This window comes from Malus domestica, chromosome 07, assembly GCF_042453785.1.
Source record: "Malus domestica chromosome 07, GDT2T_hap1".
Lineage (NCBI taxonomy): Eukaryota > Viridiplantae > Streptophyta > Magnoliopsida > Rosales > Rosaceae > Malus > Malus domestica.
In genome coordinates this window covers 9,401,448-9,423,385 of record NC_091667.1, presented here as the reverse complement: position 1 = coordinate 9,423,385, position 21,938 = coordinate 9,401,448, and the positions used below count along the sequence as shown (strand labels likewise).

Below are 21,938 nucleotides of genomic sequence, written 5' to 3'. Positions count from 1 at the left end.
CGCATTGGAGAGCAATTAGTTTAATCTCTCGCACTGGAGAGCAGACCCTTTACGGTGTCGGGGAATTAGTTTACCCTCTCGCACTGGAGAGCAATTAGTTTAACCTCTCGTACTGGAGAACAGACCCAGAAAGGGTTTGGAGTAGTTGTTGTGGACAGCAGTTGAGCCAGACTTATGAATAACTTCTTGAATCTTCATTGAGAATAAAGAAATAAATCAACTGTGCTGGAAAGTAGAAACTGCATAACAAACTGGATATTCTTCGGCTTGTGAAGCCTTGTTCGTCGAGCTGCTTGAGTCTTCGAACTTATTTGGAAAAAATCCAAAAGTGGTTCAGGGGGTGATGGGAACTTCCCCTGCTTGTGTAGGCCGTTTTGTTGACCTGTCAAGATACTCATCGCATCGGCCCTTATTTGTCAGCTTCTCAAGGTACTGCTTCCACTTCAAGCAGCCGATGTAGTGTGGCCTAGTCCTTGATGGAATGCGCAATATTTTGTATGATCCAGCCTGGTAAGATCGCCTTTCATGGGTGGCAGTAGTTCAAACCAAGGTTCATTCTTGAGCTTGCGGAGAATTTGGCGGATTAGAACTGTGAACTTGGTGAATGTTTCAAACGCTGAGTCTTCTCTGGTCGGGGAACGTTCCATGTGTTTCTTTTCCGACTCGTTTTTGTTAGACTGCTTAGCCTCGTCCCATAATGCATGCTTTTCTGCCAAAGCATACGAAGCTGCTAGGGTTAATTCTTCTCCCATGATCAATTTTCCGAATAAAGAATGTTCGGTGGGAAGCCCATTTCTGAATGCTGTCGTTGCTATGTCTTCGTTGCAGCCAACAATCTTGGCCTTCTCCACTTTGAACCTCTTGACATAGTCGTGAATTGTCTTCCGAGGGTCTTTTACGATTCTAAAGAGATGGTCGGATGTCCTTTTGATTGAGCGGTTAGACGAATACTCCTTAGTGAAAACAAAGGAAAGTTCGTTAAAACTCCGGATCGACTGCGGCGGTAGAGTGTGAAACCAGTCTTGCGCCTCGCCTTATAGAGTTGTGGCAAAAATTTTGCACATAAGTGCATCGTTGTTCCTGTAGAGGATCATGGTATTGCGGTAATACTTGAGATGTCGATCCGGATCTTCGTCTCCCTTGTACGGAATGAAGTGAGGCATAGTGAACCCGCGAGGTGGATCTATCAACTCGATCTCATTCGTGAATGGTGACATGCTTATATTGGTCATGTCTCGCCGAAGCGCATCGTCAGCAGACTCGTTTAATTGGAAATTGCGTAGTCGTTCAGTTATGAGCCTATCAACTTCTTCTTGAATTTGCCTCTGTTGGGGCAATGGAATTTTCGACTGCCCCAAGCCGTGATCTATAGGTTTGAGTTGCTTTTCCCTATGCTTGACTCGTCCATGTCACGGCTGCGGTGCATGCGGCATGTATCAGGCAAGGGAACGGGCTTTTGCAGGCTGTCGGTTGAACTTGAGTCGGATTAAGTGACTGCTTCTCTCCGTCTTTCGTATCCTGATTGGATTCCGTTGAGTGATGATCCGGAATCCCCTGTGGTGCATTGGTTCTGTTAGGTGGTCCAAAATTCCCTTTTTTCAGAGATGTAGTCTTCGGCCGAACTGTGGCGCTCTAGCCCGCATTTCGACGTGTTGTATGTGTTATTGATGATGTGATGGTTGGCATTATTGATGGATGTGATTATGGAATGATGTTGGTTATGGTTATGGTAATTATGATTAGACTCGTTGAACTTTATGACTAGTGAATATGATTGTGCTCCGTCGTTTGTCCCTTGTAATATTGCATGTTATGCATTGTGATATATTGTTGAGACATAGTGATTTAATTGATGAATATTCGAGTGTAGTGAAATGACGAACTACGAATAGTTTGATCCCTAATGAGAGTACGTAGGCAGTCTAACGAGGAGGTTAGATGCAGCCATAAAGTATACGAAAAACTACTATGCGATTCGATTCTCGAGTTGTGCTTTGTACTTATCCTGGAGGTAAGGTATGTTAGATATACGGGTATTGGTGTCATCATGTGTCGATCTTGGACATATGTTGAGATCGGGGCGTGACAAGGTAGCTCAAGAGAAGGGGGGGAAAAAAACTCCATCTACACTAGTTTTGGCAAGTTTTTTGCTAAGCATACAAGCCCTAAGCACTATTTTTAGAGATACTGACTTTTCAGACGTCAATTGACCAAACCCCTCCCCCCACGTCGGCGCATGTGGCTTTGACCTTGATCAAATGTGTTTATTTGTTTTGTCCGTACAAATTCATCAAGATTGAAGACGGCGAATTTTTGTTACCATAACTCTCAATTCTCAAAATTTTCCCGTTTTACCATGAAGTTCGAGTGCATGCTTTCTTTTTCCTTTCATTTATAAAAGAATAAACCGTAATCATATAATTTGTTCCACAAATTGAATGATTTTTTTTTCTTAAATAATGTCTCAAATGTACAAATCAAAGTGATGCAACAAGTTAGCTTCTTGTAATATCAAGTACTGATAATTTATTCTGGAATTGGCCAACCGATCTCTCTACTTTAATTGAATGATATATTTTCATGGTGTTAAATATACTTAACCCTGGATATTACTACTTGCCTAATCTTTAGTTATTGTTTTGCACATTCTATAACAAAAGTTTGAAACAGAAAAAGCCTGCTCTGAGGTCTGCAGACCGAATCGCTATCTCAAACTCTTAGCTTCATCAATGCTTAATCGCTGGCGGTTTAGTTTGTTGAAATGCCGGCAACTCTGCGGACTGAGGATGAACTACACTTTCATATATTATTTATCATAGGCTCCAATGGCACTGTAAAGGAGTGTAGTTAGTTTGTCCAAATGTTTAATTTGACCATATGTACGTGCATTTTCGGTGTTCCCTTTGTAAACTCATTACCATTAACAGAAAAATTACTTATATCATTTTCAAGGGATTGCGTATCGTACTGCTGTATTAATTGAGACGAAAAAAATCATACAGATGGCTTCGGAAAGAACTTAGTAACTTTCTTATCTAAAATTGCTTTTATGATAGAAGACGATTTTGGCAATTTAATATAATGGAAGTTTTAGGAATTGATAAAAGGGTAGGATGCTGTAATTCTACCAATTCCTTTTTCATAAGGGCGGAATGCAAGGAGGGACTACTTGATAACGCCTTACGGCTACACTACTTGAATAGTGGTTCACATGTGGCAGTCAGTTGAGAGATAAATCTCCCTATATAGTTCAGGTTAAGTTTTCTTTCTGTGTTTTGGGAGCTGAGCTACTTCGTCACTCGGAAGTTTCGCTTCACTGATTCTTTATTTTGTTCATGAGTTCTTCCTGCAAGTCATTGAAATATCGCATCTCGACCCAATGACGGGAGAATTGTCTTATATTCCCTTCCTCCAAGACAAAGGAGTCACGGAAAAACTGACTAACCCCCCTGCCTTTGAATTAGGGTTGCTTTCGTGCAAGTCTTTTTAGGATCACTTCCTATTGTCTATACACGTTATTTCAACATTAACGATTTGCTTAACTCTTTAGGAAGATACGGGAGGAGATTTCGTTTCATTGAACATGGAATATGGTCACTTCCAAAGAGCTTCTGGAATTTGGAAATTGTACTAGGTGCGTTTTGTTGAACATGTATACTTTGAATGGTTCAAAAACAGAGACTTTTTGGGTTAATAAACAAATACCAACCACACCCACACCACCCAAAGTAACGTCTTTGAATGGTTCTCCTGCCCCGGTCTTTTGAACCTGCCTTTGAATGGTTCAAAAATGGAGACTTTTTGGGTTAATAAACAAAGACCAAGACTCTGAGAAATTTTTCAAAGTGAAGAACACGATTCGGTACATTAAATGTCATAATACAAGCGGTTGAAAACTGAAGAAAAAAAAATTTCAACCACTTGTACCATGACACTTGGTGTACCGGCTCGTGTTTCTGGCACATTGAAAATTTTCTCCAAAACTTAGTAACTTGCAATGTTAATAACATATTTAAAAATGAATCAATAATTTAGCTAAGGGATCTAAGTAACACTCCTAATAACTTGCTCAAGTTATTTTTGTCAGGCTAATTCTATTCGTCCAACAAATGTTTATTATCCGTTAGGCAAAAATTTGAGCGACGAGTTTTACACGACGATCTATGCCTGGCGGAATGTTGTTGAGCAAAGTTGTAGGCAATAAAAATGTATTTTGCCTGGAGAATTTTTTTTTTTTTTGTAGTGAACTTGCTCAAGTTGCTGCAGCAAATACTTTCTTTTTTGGTTTATAAACAAAGATTATAAGTAACACAACTAACAATTTGCTCAAGTTGCTGCAACAAATACTTTATTTTTTGTTAAAAAACAAAGATTTTTTTATTAAGAAACAAAAACTAAGACTCAGACACTTGATTTTAAGAACATATTTAAAAATGAATCAATAATTTAGTTGATGGATAAAGGTAACACAACTAGGAATACGAGTAGTCGAACGCTAGTTGTACAAATCCAATTGAATAAACAAGGCTAAACTGCCAATTTGGCATCTGAACTATCACTCAACTTTTGATTTCCCACCTGAACTTTTTAATTGGAAAATTAAGGACTTAAACTAATTTTTTTGGCCGATTTTCCCCTACCATTAGTTTTTCATATATTTCATCCAAATTAACGTTAACTATTATCATGTGCACACCATGTAACTCTCCTTTGTGGATAAAAGCGTCACTTCACTAGACCTTTAGACACAAAAGCTATAGAATCACACATATTTGCATAGGTTTATATTTTAGAAATCTAAGGTTTTCAATTATTTTAAAGAATGAAGCGACCAAACTACCTACACTTGTTATGCACATGCTTTCATTTAACAAAAAATTGGATGAAATAAATGAAAAATTAACAGAAGGGTGTAAATCGGCAAAAAAAAATTAGTTTAAATCCTTAATTTTCCAATTAAAAAGTTCAGGGGAAAAATCGAAAGTTAGGTGGTAGTTCAGGAGACATATCGACAGTTTACTTGAGAAACAAAGACCAAGATTCAGAAAGGTGCAAAGACCAAGAATCAGAAAACAATATTAGCTACGAAATCACAACTAATTGAAACTGAGTGGTAACTTTAAGAAGGCCACGTAAATAGTGAAAATTAATTCGCCCGAACTCTAATAAAATCGACTCGCTCCATCAAATAGCTACCAAAATAACGTCAGACAGCAACCCACACATTATAAAGAATAAAACAATATTAGCCTGCTATAAAAGAAATGATCTAGCAATTGGCACATTTTGCAAAAGACTAATATTATCCTTATTATTTATGGGAATTGTTATTAGCATTTCAAAAATCTCATTTGAAACTCCAAATTTTCTATAATTAAAAAAAAAAGATTTGTGAGGATTGTAAAATGAGATTTTTGAAGTACTAATAATAATTCCCTTATTTATTTGTACCATTATTTATACTATTATTGTAATAAAGATGAAATCTACATATATTGATGAGTCTTACTTTTATTAGAAATATAACACAAATATATGATAAGAAAAAAAAATTTGTTTCGCAAATCACATTTGCTTAATTATTTGACACAAATAGCATTTCTTCATCTATTATAGAAGAAACCAATGACGAAAATTCAGTTCGACAACTCATTTAGTAGGCCACATGATAGGGTCCATGCGGAAAGAAACCACATGAAAATTATGGAATCACCAAATTATTGGAACCCCTTCAATCTCCACCGTTGATTCCCCAGTTTGACAATCGTGGCTTGCCCAAGAACATGGTGTAAGCAAAATCATGTCTCTTTTCGCAGCCACGTGCCATGTAGCCGTGTAACAGGATGAAAAAGGAAGGGTAGCATGGTCCTTGCCCGTGGGGCACGGCCAGTGGTCATGGGCCCGGGAGAAAAGGATCTTGACGTAGAGCCAGCATGGTCCTGAGAAAGGAATTAAATATCGATATTATCGGCGAAATATCGTCGATAATATCGTTATTTTCACATAGCGATATTTTCAACGTTTACAGTTAATTATCGTAATAATATCGCGATAATATCGCTAATATCGATAATATCGCGATATTAACGATATTATCGCGATATTAACCATAATATCGCCGAGGATCCTCCGTCGTCGTCGCAACGGCAGCCAAAAATGAGCAATCCACGCTCAGACCCTGAAAATGAGCAATCCTCTCTCTGCAATCCACGCTCAGACCCTGAAAATGAGCAATCCCTTTCTCCAGATCCCAAAACCCGCTCGGATTTGATTGGGGGGGGGGGGAGAACTGGAGAAGGATCGAGAGACTGAGGGAGAAGAAGAAGGATGGAGAGACTGAGGGAGAAGGATGGACGGAGAGACTGAGGGACCCAGGAGCCGTGGTCGAGCCCCCGCTGGGTGTCCACGTCGACGCGGCCAAAGCCCGACGAGGTCAGCAGCTGCTTGACGCGGTTGGAGAGGTGGGGGGAGCCAGGGGCGGGGTACTTGATCTGGTACATGGATCTGGGGAAGCCATAGAAGTCGTAGATGGTGCTGTAGCGGCTAGAAATGGAGCTGACGGAGGGGACAGCGGTGTCCCAGTGGCCGGAGATGATGAGGATGGAGGTGGGTTTCTGAGAATACACCGTGTCTTTCCACGACTGGAGGAATTTTCTGGCCGGAAGCGACTCGTCGATGCTCAGCGTCGGCGATCCGTGGGATCGAGATCGAGGCTGAGGGAGAAGGATGGACGGATGGAGAGACTGAGGGAGAGAAGGATCGAGATCGATGCTGAGAGAGAAGGATGGACAGACGACGGAGAGACTGAGGGAGAGAAGGATCGAGATCGAGGCTGAGGGAGAAGGATGGACGGACGACGGAGAGATTGAGGGAGAGAAGGAGAGACTGCGTGTGTGGTGTGTGGTGTGTGGTGTGTGCGTGTGTGGTGTGTGCGGTCTGCGTGTGTTGCAGAGAAGAGATGGGGGGCAGAAGAAGAAACAAGGAGACTGTGGGAGAAGGATCGAGAGAGCCCTGCACGAATCCCTCTACGTTTCTAAAAGATAATTAAATATGAGGAAATTGTGAGATCTGACATGTGGCTAGAAATGCCGTGTGAAAGTTTCCATATTGCACATGTATATATTATTGTCAGTTTTTCTCTTACTTTTCAAATTGTTTGTTCCACATTTGTTAATTTCATTATATATAAATGATTTTGGTGTGTTTAAATTTTTTTCATTAATTACTACATATTTTCTACATTCACAATGTTTGCCAGCTCGCTATATTATCAACTTAAATCAATTAAATTCATCATGCAATGCATTTCCTTCCAATTTTTTGTGATAAACTAATAGATAATTGACTAAATAAACATCCTGCAAAGTTTCAATAAAAATTTCCAAGTTTTTCTTATAATTTCCGTGGTTTCCATGTAATTTTTATCGATATCGATATTATCCCGATATTTCCATCGATATTTCCGTGTTTTCGGACTACTGATATTTTCGATATTACCGATATTTTCGATATTACCGATATTTTCTTCCTTGGTCCTGAGTCAGGTGGATCCCTCGGCTTCTATGGTTTTGGTGGGTGTGGGTTCCCTAACAAAACTGTACGGACATGGTCCGTTGCGGTAGCCAGATTGATTTGAGACTGGGGGAATATTGGTGGAGATTGTTATCTAGCTTTCAGGTCATTCCACGTGGCAAGATCACAGTGGAGATGATCAAGTTGACTGGGTATTGTGATTTGTAAAGGTGAGGTGGTGGATGAGGGGGTTGAAGGAAAATGAAGCAAATAGGAAATTATGGCCAATTGGAAAATATAAAATTATGGAGAACAAACCAAGAAAAACCCACCAAAAGAATTATTGTTTTTTGTTTGGTTGATATTACAAGGCAAAGAGCCATCCTATTGAAACGGAAGGGATGGTTAATTTGTAAAATTTTGTTAGTGATCGATCATCTTTCTTTACTTCTCAAAGGATGTTGGTTAAGATGTTGAAAAGTTTATTCAAAGAGATTCTTGTATAATTTTTATTATGTGTTTTTTTTATTACAAACAAAATTCTGCTCTAATCTTTAGTAAAAAAAAAAGGTGAAAGAGTTTAAATACAAAACGCAATTGTTTGAAAAAAGAAAACTATGTTAATTCACTACTTGTTTTATTTTCCTTTATATTTTGATGTAAAGTGTCTTCAATATTGTGACTTCCATGCCAAACGAAAAAGGGAAATATAGAAAGAATGAAAGAATGGGCCATTCCAACTTTGATCTTTGCTAAAAGCATGGATGTCATAATCGATCTTTACAAAATATCTTTAACTTTTTGTTCTTCGTCTTTGTTTTAATAAAATTCGAAACACCACTTGGACAATTAGGATTTTTGCAAATATCCCTTAAAGAAATTCTTTTGACAACTAACCAAGATTTTACTTTTAATGCGAATGTACCACCATTTTGTTAGTTTTTATTGGAAATTCACTTAAAAAATTGCTCTACTTAGCGTTACTCATACATAAAAGCCAACCAAAATGAAAAAAACTTGGAGACTTGAAACAAAGAACAGCCCTTGAAATGAAAAATGTCATTGAAAAAGGCTCATTTGCGAGGCATGTATTATTTTACATAATTTCCTTCCGAAATTGAAGGAAGTATATACATTTAAAGTAGCGTATTGATTGTATTACTTATGAAAATTAATAAAGATGTATCATTCACACTAAAAATAGAGACTGAGTGGTTAATTAGCAAAAATAAAATAAAATGGGTAGTAAGGAGTTGAAGAATTTCAGGCTTTGCCGGTTGGTAAGCTTTTGGTTTATAAATGGACAAAAAAAGACAAAAGCTTTATAAATGAACAAAAAAGAAAGAAAAAAGCAATAACTTCTTTTCTTATTTATTTATTTAGTTATTTCAAAACTAGAGATATTAGATAGGAATGTAGAAAATGATGAATAGTTGACCGGTAGTTGTACAGATCCAATTAACCGTTAGTGATGGAATGTAGAAAATGATGAATAGTTGACCGGTAGTTGTACAGATCCAATTGAATAAAGAGCATGTGTAGCTGAGAAAAACAGAAGAGACTTCTCCGGTTAACCACTTGAATCAATCAGAGAAGCAGAAATCGGAAAGAAAGCTGGTTTAGCTTTTTTCTTTTGGCCAACCACTTGAATCAATCAGAGAAGCAGAAATCGGAAAGAAAGCTGGTTTAGCTTTTTTCTTTTGGCCGAAATTAGAAATATGGCTGAGGCCGTAGTTTCAATGGTAATTGAAGGGCTCACAGGCACTCTCGTTGAGGAAGTGAAGTTTTTTAGTGGAGTCCGCGATCAAATTGAGCATGCACAAACTGAGCTACTTTTGATGCAGGGCTTCCTGAAAGATGCAGATGCAAAACAAGGAGACAGTGAAGTAGTACGCATTTGGGTTCGAACTACAAGGGATGCTGGTTATGATTTGGAGGATGTCATTGAATCTTTTGCCTTGAAAGTGACTCTCAAAAGGGGAGGAAGTGTGAAGCTTGTTCTGAAAAGGTTTGCTTGCATCCTTAACGAAGTCATTAATCGTCACAAGATCGGTTCAGAAATTAAGAGCATTACGGCCAAACTTTCCGATTTGAGGTCGAAATTGCAAGGTTATAACATCAAACAAATAACGGGTACACAATATGAAGGTGCCTCTTCTTTTGAGAAGCAAAAGGAACAAAGACAAACTTATCCTCATGTTATTGAACGTGATGTTGTCGGGTTAGAGAAGGACGTGGAGATACTAGCCACGCAGTTGGTGAAAGAAGAAAACTATCCTCAAGTTGTATCTATTTGGGGGATAGGCGGTTCAGGAAAGACCACTCTTGCAAAACAAGTTTATAATCACAATGAAGTTGTTAAGCGTCACTTCGATTATTTTGCTTGGGTGTGTGTGTCACAACAATGTCAAGGAAAAGAGGTTTTGGAAGATATTTTGATCAAGCTTACTCGCGGTACAAAAAAAGAGGAAATAGAAGAAATTTCGAAAATGAAGAAGGATCAAATAGCAGAGAAGCTTTGTATCCTCCAAAAAGAAAAGAAATGTTTGGTGGTTCTTGATGACATTTGGACTCATGATGGGTGGAACTCTTTAAAACCTGGATTTCCAATAGGTGAGGAAACAAAGAGTCGTATATTACTCACCACTCGGAAGAAGGACGTTGCTGAAATTGCTGGAGGCAATGGTTTCATTCATGAATCTCGTGCGCTAGATGATAAGGAAAGTTGGGAACTGTTTAAAAAGATAGCAATCTCTGGGAGAGATCAAACAAGTATGTTTCTCACTTCTCATTCCACTCTATTATCATTAATTGTTTTTCTTTTGTTTATCTGTTAAGCCTAATAAATAGGGATTACTGCATTTCACTTATGTTTTCGATATAGTACGCACATCATTGTCCCTAATCGTTAAACTTAGGGTGCGTTTGTGTCACACATAGGACTCGAGTCACTAGAAAATCCTGAATCCCAAATGTGACCCAAAAGTAAAAAAAAATAAAAATTAAATAGAACAAAAAGAAACTGAAACAATTAATTCTTCTTATAAAATGAAACTCAAGAACTCTTTACATGGCTACAAAGAAAATAAATAAATTAACTTCTAACCTCACATCTAATTCAATCTCATCTCGCCTACCCTTGACTGTCTAATTTGAAAACTTGCATAACAATAGAAGGGCGTACTTCAACAGCTTAGTACGAACATAACTTATCCAACCTCTGCCAGGCTCTTGCCGCTTATCTTTCTCTCATCTCCGCCCTCTCTCAACTCTGACTCTCTCTCTCTCTCTCTCATCTTCAGCAAATTACAAAAAAAATAAAAATAAAAACTAAAAACCCTAAACTATATTGCCACTGTCTGTTTGCTTAGTTGCTGAGTTTAGTGCTTTTGGTTCTTCAAATTGAAAGACAAAGGAGTTTCATTGTATTTGTGGCTGTGGATTTTACTTTTGTCCTTAATTAAGAAATATTGCAATGCAAAGGGATGAAAAAAAAATCAGTTGAAAGCAGTAAAAGATTATAATTACTTATTCCTAATAGTATAAAACAATTAACTATTGGATTAATGATCCTATCATGTGTTTTTGCCTAACTATATTGATGGTAGTTCATATAGATTTTTTTTTATATCAGGTTTGATTATGTTCCACGCTCACGTAATGCTGAGACACTTATTATTTCAATTCTTAGCAAATATATTATATTACTTTCATTGATGACCCTTTACTACAGTGGTGAAAATGTGTTGTGCTTTTGCATGACGGCATGGGTTCGAACTTCGTCAGTAGCTAATCTAACATCTAACTTACTAATGCTATCGCTCGACTCAAAAAAAAAAAAAAACATTGGAATGGTATGACTAACTTAAAAGATTGAAATATGGAAATGCATGTTAAAGATACCATAACGATGTTTAATTGTCAAAAAAAGGAAATTATGACAATTTTTTTTTAATTTTCAAATTGTTAAAAAAATGTGGACAGGTTAAAAAAAGGGTAAATGGCTATGCTGTTATGGTTAAATGTGTACACGAATATAGGTATGGTTAACTGTTTATAAAGGATTATGAGTATGTGTATAACCTTTTATGCAATCATCCTATGCGTAAACAGTTATGCGAGTAAGAGCTTAAACAGTTATAGATTAATAACCGCGGTTACCCACCTGACATAACTGCTGTCCATCCCTACCTGAGAGAGTTAAACACAACTATACACACAAAAAAAAAAAATTGAATCATTTCCACTACCCTCAGTTCCTTTCTCAATACCATAGTTCCATCCTCAACTCCCAACATGAGTAGACCACCAATATGTCATTTCATTTTTCACATATATCACATTGTTTTTCAACAGCAACAACTAACACACCACGACCCGGAATGTCCACTAGGACCCCGAATCGAGCCGTGCTGGCCGACACTTGGAAGGTGACGAAGTCATAAGGGTGATAATGTATAAAATGTGAATAAATTAAAATCTAAAAGTGGTTAAGTACACGAGTGCGCGATGAGCGGGTCTGGACCAATTTCACACATGATACAGAGCATTAGTACAATAAGGTAAGATAATTATTATACCATCATAAGAAGACATCTGTACTGAAAAGTGCCACGAATCCTCGTCGATACGGAACTCTGCTGCTAGAACCTAGAGGGGTACAAAAATAGAAAAATGTGAGTGAGTGAAACAAAACTTTTCAAACCAATTTCAATTACCAAAGGTAGTAGCCCCTCGCCGTAACACCTGTATAATTTCCCAGAAAATAGAATACATGTCTATCTCAATCCCATACACGGCATAACAAAGTCCACATGAATATCATGACATAGATCTCAATAAACATATATATCTCATCAACATGTTAGCCGGAGTCACCTAACATGGCCTGTACGGCTGAATCAATATCTCATCAATCGTTGCTAGCATATAAATCGGAGTCACCTGTACGACATTGTCACGCCCCGGACCCGGGGTCGGTAGTAAAAACTTGAACCCGAATCCGAAACGCGAACTAAAAACTAAATAATTAAAGTAAAACTGAAACGGGTTGGAAAATAAAATTCTTCTTATTTAAAATAACTCAATAGTTCTTTACAAGGCCAAAATAAAGAAATACAAAATTCTATCCTCACACTTAATCCGATCTCATCCCGTCTAACCTCTTAGATTGTTTAGTTCGTAAACCTGCATAACAATAGAGGGGTGAGCTTCAACAGCTCAGTAGGGACATAACCTTACCATAGTATATTGACAATATTAAATTAAGTATCATGACATCTTATAATCAGTATCAAATCATCATCGATAACAATGCATGAGTGCAGTGCAATACTCTTCATCTCTACCCGTTAATTCATATAATAAAACACGCGGACCTGCACGTCCCATACCGTGCATTTTACCTCTGCAGTGGTGGTTCGAATGTTTTAATACACAAATTAACCCCCTGTAACTCAATCATCCCAATTTCCCCTTTTGTTAGTCATCTTGCCAAAACCCTTCGTCGCCAGTCCCGAATTACCCTTAAAGAATTTGTGCACTGTGGGCTCGCCTGAGACCTGGTACCTGCTAAGAGTTTGGCTCAACTACACAAAAGATCCTTTCCAACTACCCTCATTTCCAATTCCTTCTCACCACTGAAACTCCAACCACACGACCAATTATGAATGATTCACAAATATTTTCATTTATCATTCACATATACCATAGTATATTCTCAACCAATAGCATTTCATCAATAATTCCATAACCAATAACAAGTAAACACGCAAGAGCAGTATTTGTCCAATTAGCAACCCATATCACATTAATCAACCAACAAGATCGATAATAATAGTATAATGCTTCACGAAATTTAATAAAGCCAATCTCCGTAAAGGTCTGCTGTATTTCCCCTACCTGGATTCCAAAGCATTGCTCCGAGATATTAACACAAGAAACCACAACTGTGATAAGCTCCTATTCACAAGTATAAGAAAATCACTATATGACAAGAACTTTAATCCCAGTCAAAGCACTTGAGATTACTAACTTAACAACACCTATTTCAAATGCCCTTTTGGTTGATCTAAAATAATAACATGGTCATAACAGAACGTTTGAATGAGTACAACTTGCAGAACAAGGGACATGTGAAATACAAATATAAATATGCATGCTGTCTTTTTGGTGTTTAAGCTGGGAACATAACTTTAGCCAATAATTAAATAAAGTCTTTCATATGATTAATGAATAAGTATATTAAACCACATATATAAGCAAATTACCAAATGCATGACATGAACTCTAATCCTAATTAATGTATTTAAGTTTATCGATTCCGCAATACTAATTCACAAGTTATTATATGTTGATCAACTCCAAACACATGCTTTACTTGATACAGTTGAAACTATACCTATGAATATATGCAGATAGTTCCATGCTGAGAAAGCTAGCTTGGTTTACTCAGACTTGTGCAAAGTTATATGCATGAATACCAGCATATACATATATAGTTTCTCTCAAACCAATAAGAAAGATATATGTTCGAATTAATATGCTTAAGCCCTCTTTTATATAACAACCTCTAATAAAGGTAAGAGATCATATTTAGCATGTGGTAATTATGTATAGGTTCAGTCCTATCACTTTTGTGTAGGTAAGATTATCTCCAATTGTAAAGTCTGATAGCCAAACGTCTATGCAGATATACACACATATATAATACAACCAACATAGATAAAACACGACTGAGTTCTACAATATATAGAGGCTAGAGCTATGGAAAGACTAAAGAAAATCTGAGAATCATTACCCATATTTATCCTGCTACAGATTTGACACCGCCGATTAAGAAGCACCTCAGCTTCTGGTTTCTTACTCCCTTCTCTTTCTCTCTCTCTCTCTCTCTATATATATATAAATATATACACGCACAGCATATGTATGTGTATATACACACACACACATATAAACACTATATGAGCTCCAGAGCATGCAGTGCATGCTAGCTTGTGTTCGAAAACAATGGAGTTGATCTCCTATTTATAGGTTACTAAACGGAAACTACAAAGCCCCTTATTGGTTGAAGTTGGCGGCTGACCACAGCTGTTAAGCTAGTTGTAGGCACTGAGGAGAAAGAAGATAGCAACTAATTCAGGTGAGTACACGTGGTCTTAAGTCATAGACCGCAAGAAGAGATGGCAATCTCATTCAAAATATTTGTGTTGGCTTCTAAGTGGCCAGGTGGGTCAGTCAAAACAAACTAATTATATATACATACATATAAATACATACGTACATGTACATATGTATACACATTAAATACGGGATCTTACAATTGTGAGAACCCATATTTTATATTGGTGAAAGCCCTATGTTTAAGTTATTATTTATTTTATTAGACTTGAAGCTAAGTTTTGGAATATTTTTCTTAGTTAATCCCTAGAACCATGCTTATGCTCAGTCATAAGTTTATAAGGTGGACGTGTGAAGGTTACCATGCGGCCTTATCTCCTATCCTTTTTAAGGTGCTTGTAAGCACCATGCTGGGTTGGACATGTAGCTCCACAATTCAAGTCTTGCATCCAGTTGACACATCTTATTGCCACCATTTAATCATTAGCTTAATCACCTAGTTAGGTGTCATCTCCTCATGTTATGATTCCATGCCAATTGACACGTGCCTTTATGAGTCACAAAGTTTTGGAGCCATTCGGTACTATAAATAGGAGCTTTGCTCCATTGTTTTTGGAGCATAAAAAGAAGGAAACATGCAGAGCATGCAATATATATGTGGTGTGCGTATATATTTATATATACGTTAGAGTGAGAGCTTAGAAAGAAAAGAAAAAGGGAAAGCTAGTTTGAGGTGTGCGGAGATGTTAGTTGGGTTGTCTTGCCAAAGCTTGGATTATCAAAGTGAGTGGTTTATGTAATGTGTTTCAAAGTATTCTTATTTTCTGATAAATGAAAACCACGAACTATTGTGGGTTTTATCTATTTATAAATCTCTATCTATTTCAAGTCAAGCATGTTGGACTTGTTGAAATGTTTTGGAGTTATTATATATCGTGATATGTGGATTATTTGGAAATGTTCATGGAGCATGAGAACTTTAGTGTTGCATTAATCTGAGGGATAAATGTAAACTGCACACGGGGACATTAGGGCAGATGGCCATTAGGGGTCACGTGGTGAGTTACAATTTATGAAGGATATAATGGACACGTAAAGGGATGATGTGATATGGAATTATGTGGCTAAAGCTTTGATATTATTATCCTATTTTATAGTGGTTAAAATGGCAAGCTTGACTGACATATTACATATTCTACTCACTGAGCGACGGTGGTTGTTGCTCACCCCTCACCTATTATTTTACAGATGAGTTATTTGGCAATACAAGTGTTATTTGGCAAGACAGGTGTTGGACAAGCTGAGGTTGTTGAGAAGTTTAAGGATTTTAATTTATTACTTTTGTACACCCTGTAAGGTTTTGGAGTTATTTTAATAAGAGGAGTTCATTTTTCAACCCGTGTCAATTTTCTTTTATTTATTTAGTTTTACTCGCGTTTTGGATTCGGGTTCAAGTTTTTACTACCGACCCCGGGTCCGGGGCGTGACAGACATATCCATATCTCATCAATCAATGCTAGCTCATAGGTCAGAGTCACCTGTAGTGATATGTACGACATATTCATATTTCATCAATCAATGCTAGCTCATAAGTCGGAATCACCTCTAGTGATCCGTACGACATATTCATATCTTATCAATCAATGCTAGCTCATAAGTCGGAATCACCTCTAGTGATCCGTACGACTGTATTCATATTTCATCGCATATGCAAATAATATGTCAGCCGGATCCACCTCTTATGGCCTGTACGGCTAAGTCTATAGCTCATATCTCAATCTAGCCGGAATCACCTCTAGTGACCTATACGACACTACGCCTGCACACGAGTCGGAACCACTGTAGTGGTCTGTACGACAGGACTGGGTGTAAATGAATACGCTCAAGTGCTATGATCACGTAAAGAGTCACCTATGAGTCGGAACCACCTATAGTGGTCTGTAAGACATACTTGTGCACCTACCTTAAATTCAAGGTGATCGTATGGTGCGGGAGGTGAACATTACGTGAAGAACTGTGCCCTGGCCACGGGCGGGAGCACTAACACCGGGGTGCAGGTTTATGAGCTTTAAATGCATCTAATACCACATGTACAACTCATAAGCAACATGTACGACAATGCCAGAGTTGCCTACTATTGCAACCTATACGACCGTGTCAGAGTTACTTAAAATATAAATGTAGTCATACCCAGTGGCGAAGCCACGTGAGGACGAGGAGTGGCGACCGCCCCTCCCCTCGCCGGAAAACACAGCTGAAGCCGAGGTTTCGCCCCTCCCCTCACCGGAAAACCCAGCCCCTCCATCTCTGTTTTGGCACCGGTGAACTGGTCTGCTGCTGCGTGCAGCAGCACTGGGTTCTTTTTTTTCTTTTTAAATTAATAAAAAATTTAAAATGTGGCCCGCATGTCCCAAAGTTAGGCCCCTCCATGTCTCATGTCTGTTTCAAATTAGTGCCCCTCCACGGGAAACTTTCAATGTTTGAAAAAAACCAAAAAATAATATATGTAATGGGGGGACCGCGTGGCATGTCCCCCATTCCTTCACTTAGTCAGCCCGCGTGTCATGCTTTACAATTCCAAATCTCTCCCTTCCCCAATCAGAGAGAGAGAGTGCAAAGCTTCTCCCAAAATCCCAGCAGCCTGAGCCTGCTGCCAACGCCCAACCCCAACCCCAACCCCAACGGAACGGAAAATAAATCCCCATTGGCTGATTTCTGTTGGCTTTTTGCTGCTAACACTAGCCACTCCAACCGCTAAGCCGACTTCTAGCCTTCAATTTCAAAGGTAAATTTTTTAATTCCTAAATTTATAATCCCTAACCCTAATTAATTATTTAATACGAATTTTGTTTAATTAGTATAGAATCATATGGTAATGCACTAATATGGTTATTGGTTATTGATTATTGATATGATTCTATGATTATTGATTGATATGAAATTATGAAATTATTTTTTAGGGTGAAAATTAAAATTTGAATTTTTGATTAGTTGTATTCATATGATTAGTTGAATGAATTTTTTATTTATTTAAGAATTTATATGCTTATTGGTATTGATTAATTGAATTGTTGGTTGGGTTATTATGCATATTAGTATAGTCTACTCTAGGATTAAGAGTCTAAGATTTTTTTTTCTTTCCATTTTACAATTACGTAATGGAACGGTACTATAAGAAACAATGCTTAAATCCTCCTTCAAACATTTCGGGTAGTCCTTCTCCTTCAAATATTCCAAGTAGTCATCTCTTCCTCCTTCAAATATAAGAAGTCCTCCTTTGAATATTCCGAGTAGTTCACAACAAAGTGAGCCCACTGAGTTGGATGAAATATTGGCTAATCTTCATGCAGACCCTGGATATAGACGTCGAATGCTTGATTATCCACCTAATTATCGTGAAGCACTTCGCCACTCCCCCCGTCAATTTCTGGCTTCGCCACTGGTCATACCATAACCCCATCAGTTCAACTAATACCGTATACTTACCTGAACTTACCTGTGTGTCATGCGTTCATTCTTGCACTCCAAAGCGTTCACAATAATTATGTGTAAGGAATATACATATGGATATACCAGGATGTAAATCTGAATTTCAACCAAATCATAATATTTCCAGATATATAAACATATAAACAAATGGCCTAAAATGCAATAACTGTAACGCCCCACTCTCGAACCATTTACTTTTGGGAATAATTATCAGTGACAAGCCCAGCAAAACACTAGTTTAAATTAATTATCACTACTTACGATTCTTTACTTCAATCACTAAATTTCTTACATATCGATTTATGATCAACATTTAACCATCAAATTCATAAGGTTAAACCTCGCTTTTTCCACCAACCTTCTTCACATTGTTCAATTCCCCAAACAAGGCTGTTGTCTCAATTATTTAGTCTCATTTATTGTATGGCTGCATCTAACGTCTGGTTAGACTGCATACGTACCCTAAACAAGGATCAAGCCATTCGTAGTTCACTATAATTATTTGTAGGTACATACATAAATAACTTTAGAAATGTTTGTGAAATTATCAATTATACACCTATGATAAGGGGAAAAGATCCACTCACCTGGAGCCCACGCTATGATTCACTAGCACGTACATCGAGGTGTCCCGAACAATTGGCGCCTATAACAATTATCAAATTACATCTCAGAACTCTTATCAATATAATAAGTAATTCACACAAAGCACATCCTCAATGACATTCTAAAATGATTTGAGATCCATTGACCAAAGGTCAACCGTCGGTCAAAGATCGACGGTGGGGTCCACAACCCTACATAACTCAATCCAGGAGATCTGCAGCTCAGATTTCTGATCTGTAACTTCCAAAGATCCATATTGTGCTTATAAAAAAACATACTAAAATTTCATTACGATTCAACGATCGGATCTCCGCCAATTGCCCAAAACCAAGTGGCGGTTAACATTTATTTTATAATTCACTTAGGTCCCCGAACAATCTCTCACATCACAGTGCACCATCGTTAAGCTTTCCCTCCAATAAATTTGGAATTCCTAGTTCCATAAAAGAAATAAATAGTTTACTAGATAATCCCTATATAGCAACCAGGAGCTGAGTCTTTACAAAACACTAGGATTATGTTACCGTTTAAACATTATAATTCACTTAGGTCCCCAAACAATCTCTCACATTTATACACGCTGCCTTGCTGGACAAATATTAAGTTTCTATGCGAGTTACATAAATTAACTACAAATGTTTGCGTAATTACAGTTCTACCCCTTAATTTCTGACTCCCGCTGCTCATATTTCTCTCTTCTCCGGCAAATTGAAAAAAAAAACAGAAAAAAAAAGAAAAAAGGGTTTCATTGGATTTGTGGTTGTGGAATTTACTTTTGCCACTGTCTGTTTGCATTGTTGCTGAGATTTAGTGCTTTGGGTTCTTCAAATTGCAAGACAAAAGAGTTTCATTGAATTTGTGGTTGTGGATTTTACTTTTGTCCTTAAGAAATATTGCAATGCCAAAGGATGAAAAAAAATCAGTTGAAAGCAGTAAAAGATTATAATTACTTACTCCTAATGGTGTAAAACAATTAATAATTGGATTAATGATCCTATCATGTGTTTTTGCATAAGTATATGGATAATAGTTCATATAAACTTTTTTTTTTCCTTTTAGCCAAAATCGTCCTTATGATTTGCATAACTCATCACTTTGATCCCTAAGATTTGAAATCAATAGAAGCGGTCTTTGAGTTTGTCCACCATCAATCATTTTGATCATTCATTGGAAAATTATGTTATATAAGGACCAAATAGCAAAATTACCCTCAATTTAATAAACAATTGGCCAACATGATTTGACAAAAATTGAAAATATTTTTGTCATTTTATTCTTATTTAATGGATTTTTTTTAAAGAATGACCAAAATGATTGATGGTAGACAAACTCAGGGACCACTTCTATTGATTTCAAATATCAGAGACCAAAGTTAAGAGTTCTACAAATTTCTTGGATCATTTTGGCTAAAAAACTTCTTTTTTTTTTTTTTTTTTTTGTAATATCAGGTTTGCATATGTTCCATGCCCACTTAATGTTGAGACACCTATTATTTCAATTCTTAGCAAATATATTACATTACCTTCGTTGATAACACTTAAAAATATCGTCCGTAAACTATTATTTCAATTATTGGAATTGTATGAGGACTTAAAAGATTGAAATATAGAAATGTATGTTAAATATACCTATAATGGTGTTTAATTGTAAGAAAAAAAAGGAAACTATGACAAACTTCTTTTTAAATTTTTCAAGTTGGTAAAAAACGTGTAGACAGGTAAAAAATGGTAAACGGGATAAAATAAGGGTAAACAACCCTGCAATTACAGTTAAATGGATCCAAGGTTATAAGTATGGTTAACCGTTTATGAATGGATATGTGTATAACTATTTATGCAATCACCCAATGGGTAAATGATTATGTGGGTAAGAGCTTAAATAATTATGGATAAATAAACGTAGTTACCCATCCGTCATAACCGCAATCCATCCCTTTTTGAGATAGTTAAACTCAACTACACAAAAAATCATTTACACTATCCTCAATTCCTTTCTCAATACCTAAGTTCCATCCTCAACTCCCAACATAAGTAGACCACAACTATGTCATTTCATCTTTCACATATATCACAATGTTTTTCAACAACAACATTTCAAACCAAAGATGCACAATATTAACATTCAACCATAATGTTCAACGAATAAAATCAAATATCTTCACAAAATTTAATAAAGCCAATGTCCGTAAAGATTTATCGTATTTCTCCTACCTGGAGTCCAAAGCAAAGCTTGTACCAACGTCACATCACAGTGCACCAATGTTAAGCTTTCCCTGCAATATATTTGGAATTCCCAGTTCCATAAAAGAAATAAATAGGTTACTATATGATCCCTATATAGCAACCACGAACTTAGTCGTTATTTCACAACACTAGGTTTATGCTACCGTTTAAATATTATAAATTCGTGATTTTTGTTCACCACCATAAATTATGATATATGTTCACTATACATCTAATCATCTATCGTATGTTGTTTCATTTAACCTTAGTTAATTTTTTTCAAAATTGAAAATGTAACATTTAATATGAAAATTAAAAACTTACGGACACATTACAAATGATTAGACGTGTGATGAACATATACCATAATTATGATAGTGAGCAAAAATGCACCCTTACTGGACAAATAAATCTCACATTTATACACGCTGCCTTGCTGGACAAATAGTAAGTTTCTGTGCAATCGAGTTACATAAATTAACCACAATGTTTGGGTAATTACAGTTCTACCCCTTAATTTCTGAATATTACACAACAGCTCCAAAACTTCAATAAATCTTACAATAAGGACCTAGTAAACCTTACAATAAGGTCCTATCTGCAGGAACTGTACAACAGGGGTAAAATTTCAGATTCATTCTTCCATTTTCATACCAAAACTGGGCCAAATCATTTATGATGACTTCCAATACCAAATCACCATTTTAGTCCAAAGTTCAAACTTCCAATCATACTACATAATTCAATCCAGATTCAACAACAAAACGATTCCAGATATTTAAATCAAGCCTGCAACATGCTCTCTAATTCTCAACTGAAATTCCAAAAGGATCTACCCAACATCAACACTTTAAATCGATGATTAAAGCTTATGTAGTCATAAATCTCCAACATTGTAAATTGTAATGTTTTTTTTTTCTCCAGAAATCCGGAATTGAATTTGGTGAAGTACATAAAAAATTATGATAGAATATTTGATTTGGGTTT

General features: G+C 36.8%; 1 protein-coding gene and 1 long non-coding RNA gene across 5 annotated transcripts in view; one reads left to right on the top strand and one right to left on the bottom strand.

The window, feature by feature from the left end:
- Positions 1 to 21,938, top strand: part of LOC103445040 (putative disease resistance protein At1g50180) — a 116,788-nt gene that overhangs the window by 67,610 nt on the left and 27,240 nt on the right. For 3 of the 4 annotated variants that reach the window (XR_011583013.1, XM_070825217.1, XM_008384005.4), the window contains exon 1: positions 9,072 to 10,284. The exons of the other annotated variant lie outside the window; for it this stretch is intronic. Coding sequence is in view for 2 of the 3 variants with exons in the window: in XM_070825217.1 (XP_070681318.1) it covers positions 9,231 to 10,284 (1,054 nt within the window). In the remaining variant the exon portion in view is untranslated. Of the gene's footprint in view, positions 1 to 9,071; positions 10,285 to 21,938 lie in introns of those variants that run through there. 4 annotated transcript variants of the gene reach the window in all.
- Positions 12,563 to 14,451, bottom strand: LOC108174419 (uncharacterized). The gene is made up of 3 exons (XR_001791241.3): positions 14,312 to 14,451; positions 13,414 to 13,473; positions 12,563 to 12,699 (listed from the first exon to the last, which is right to left on the bottom strand). It is a non-coding gene; the product is annotated as an uncharacterized lncRNA (long non-coding RNA).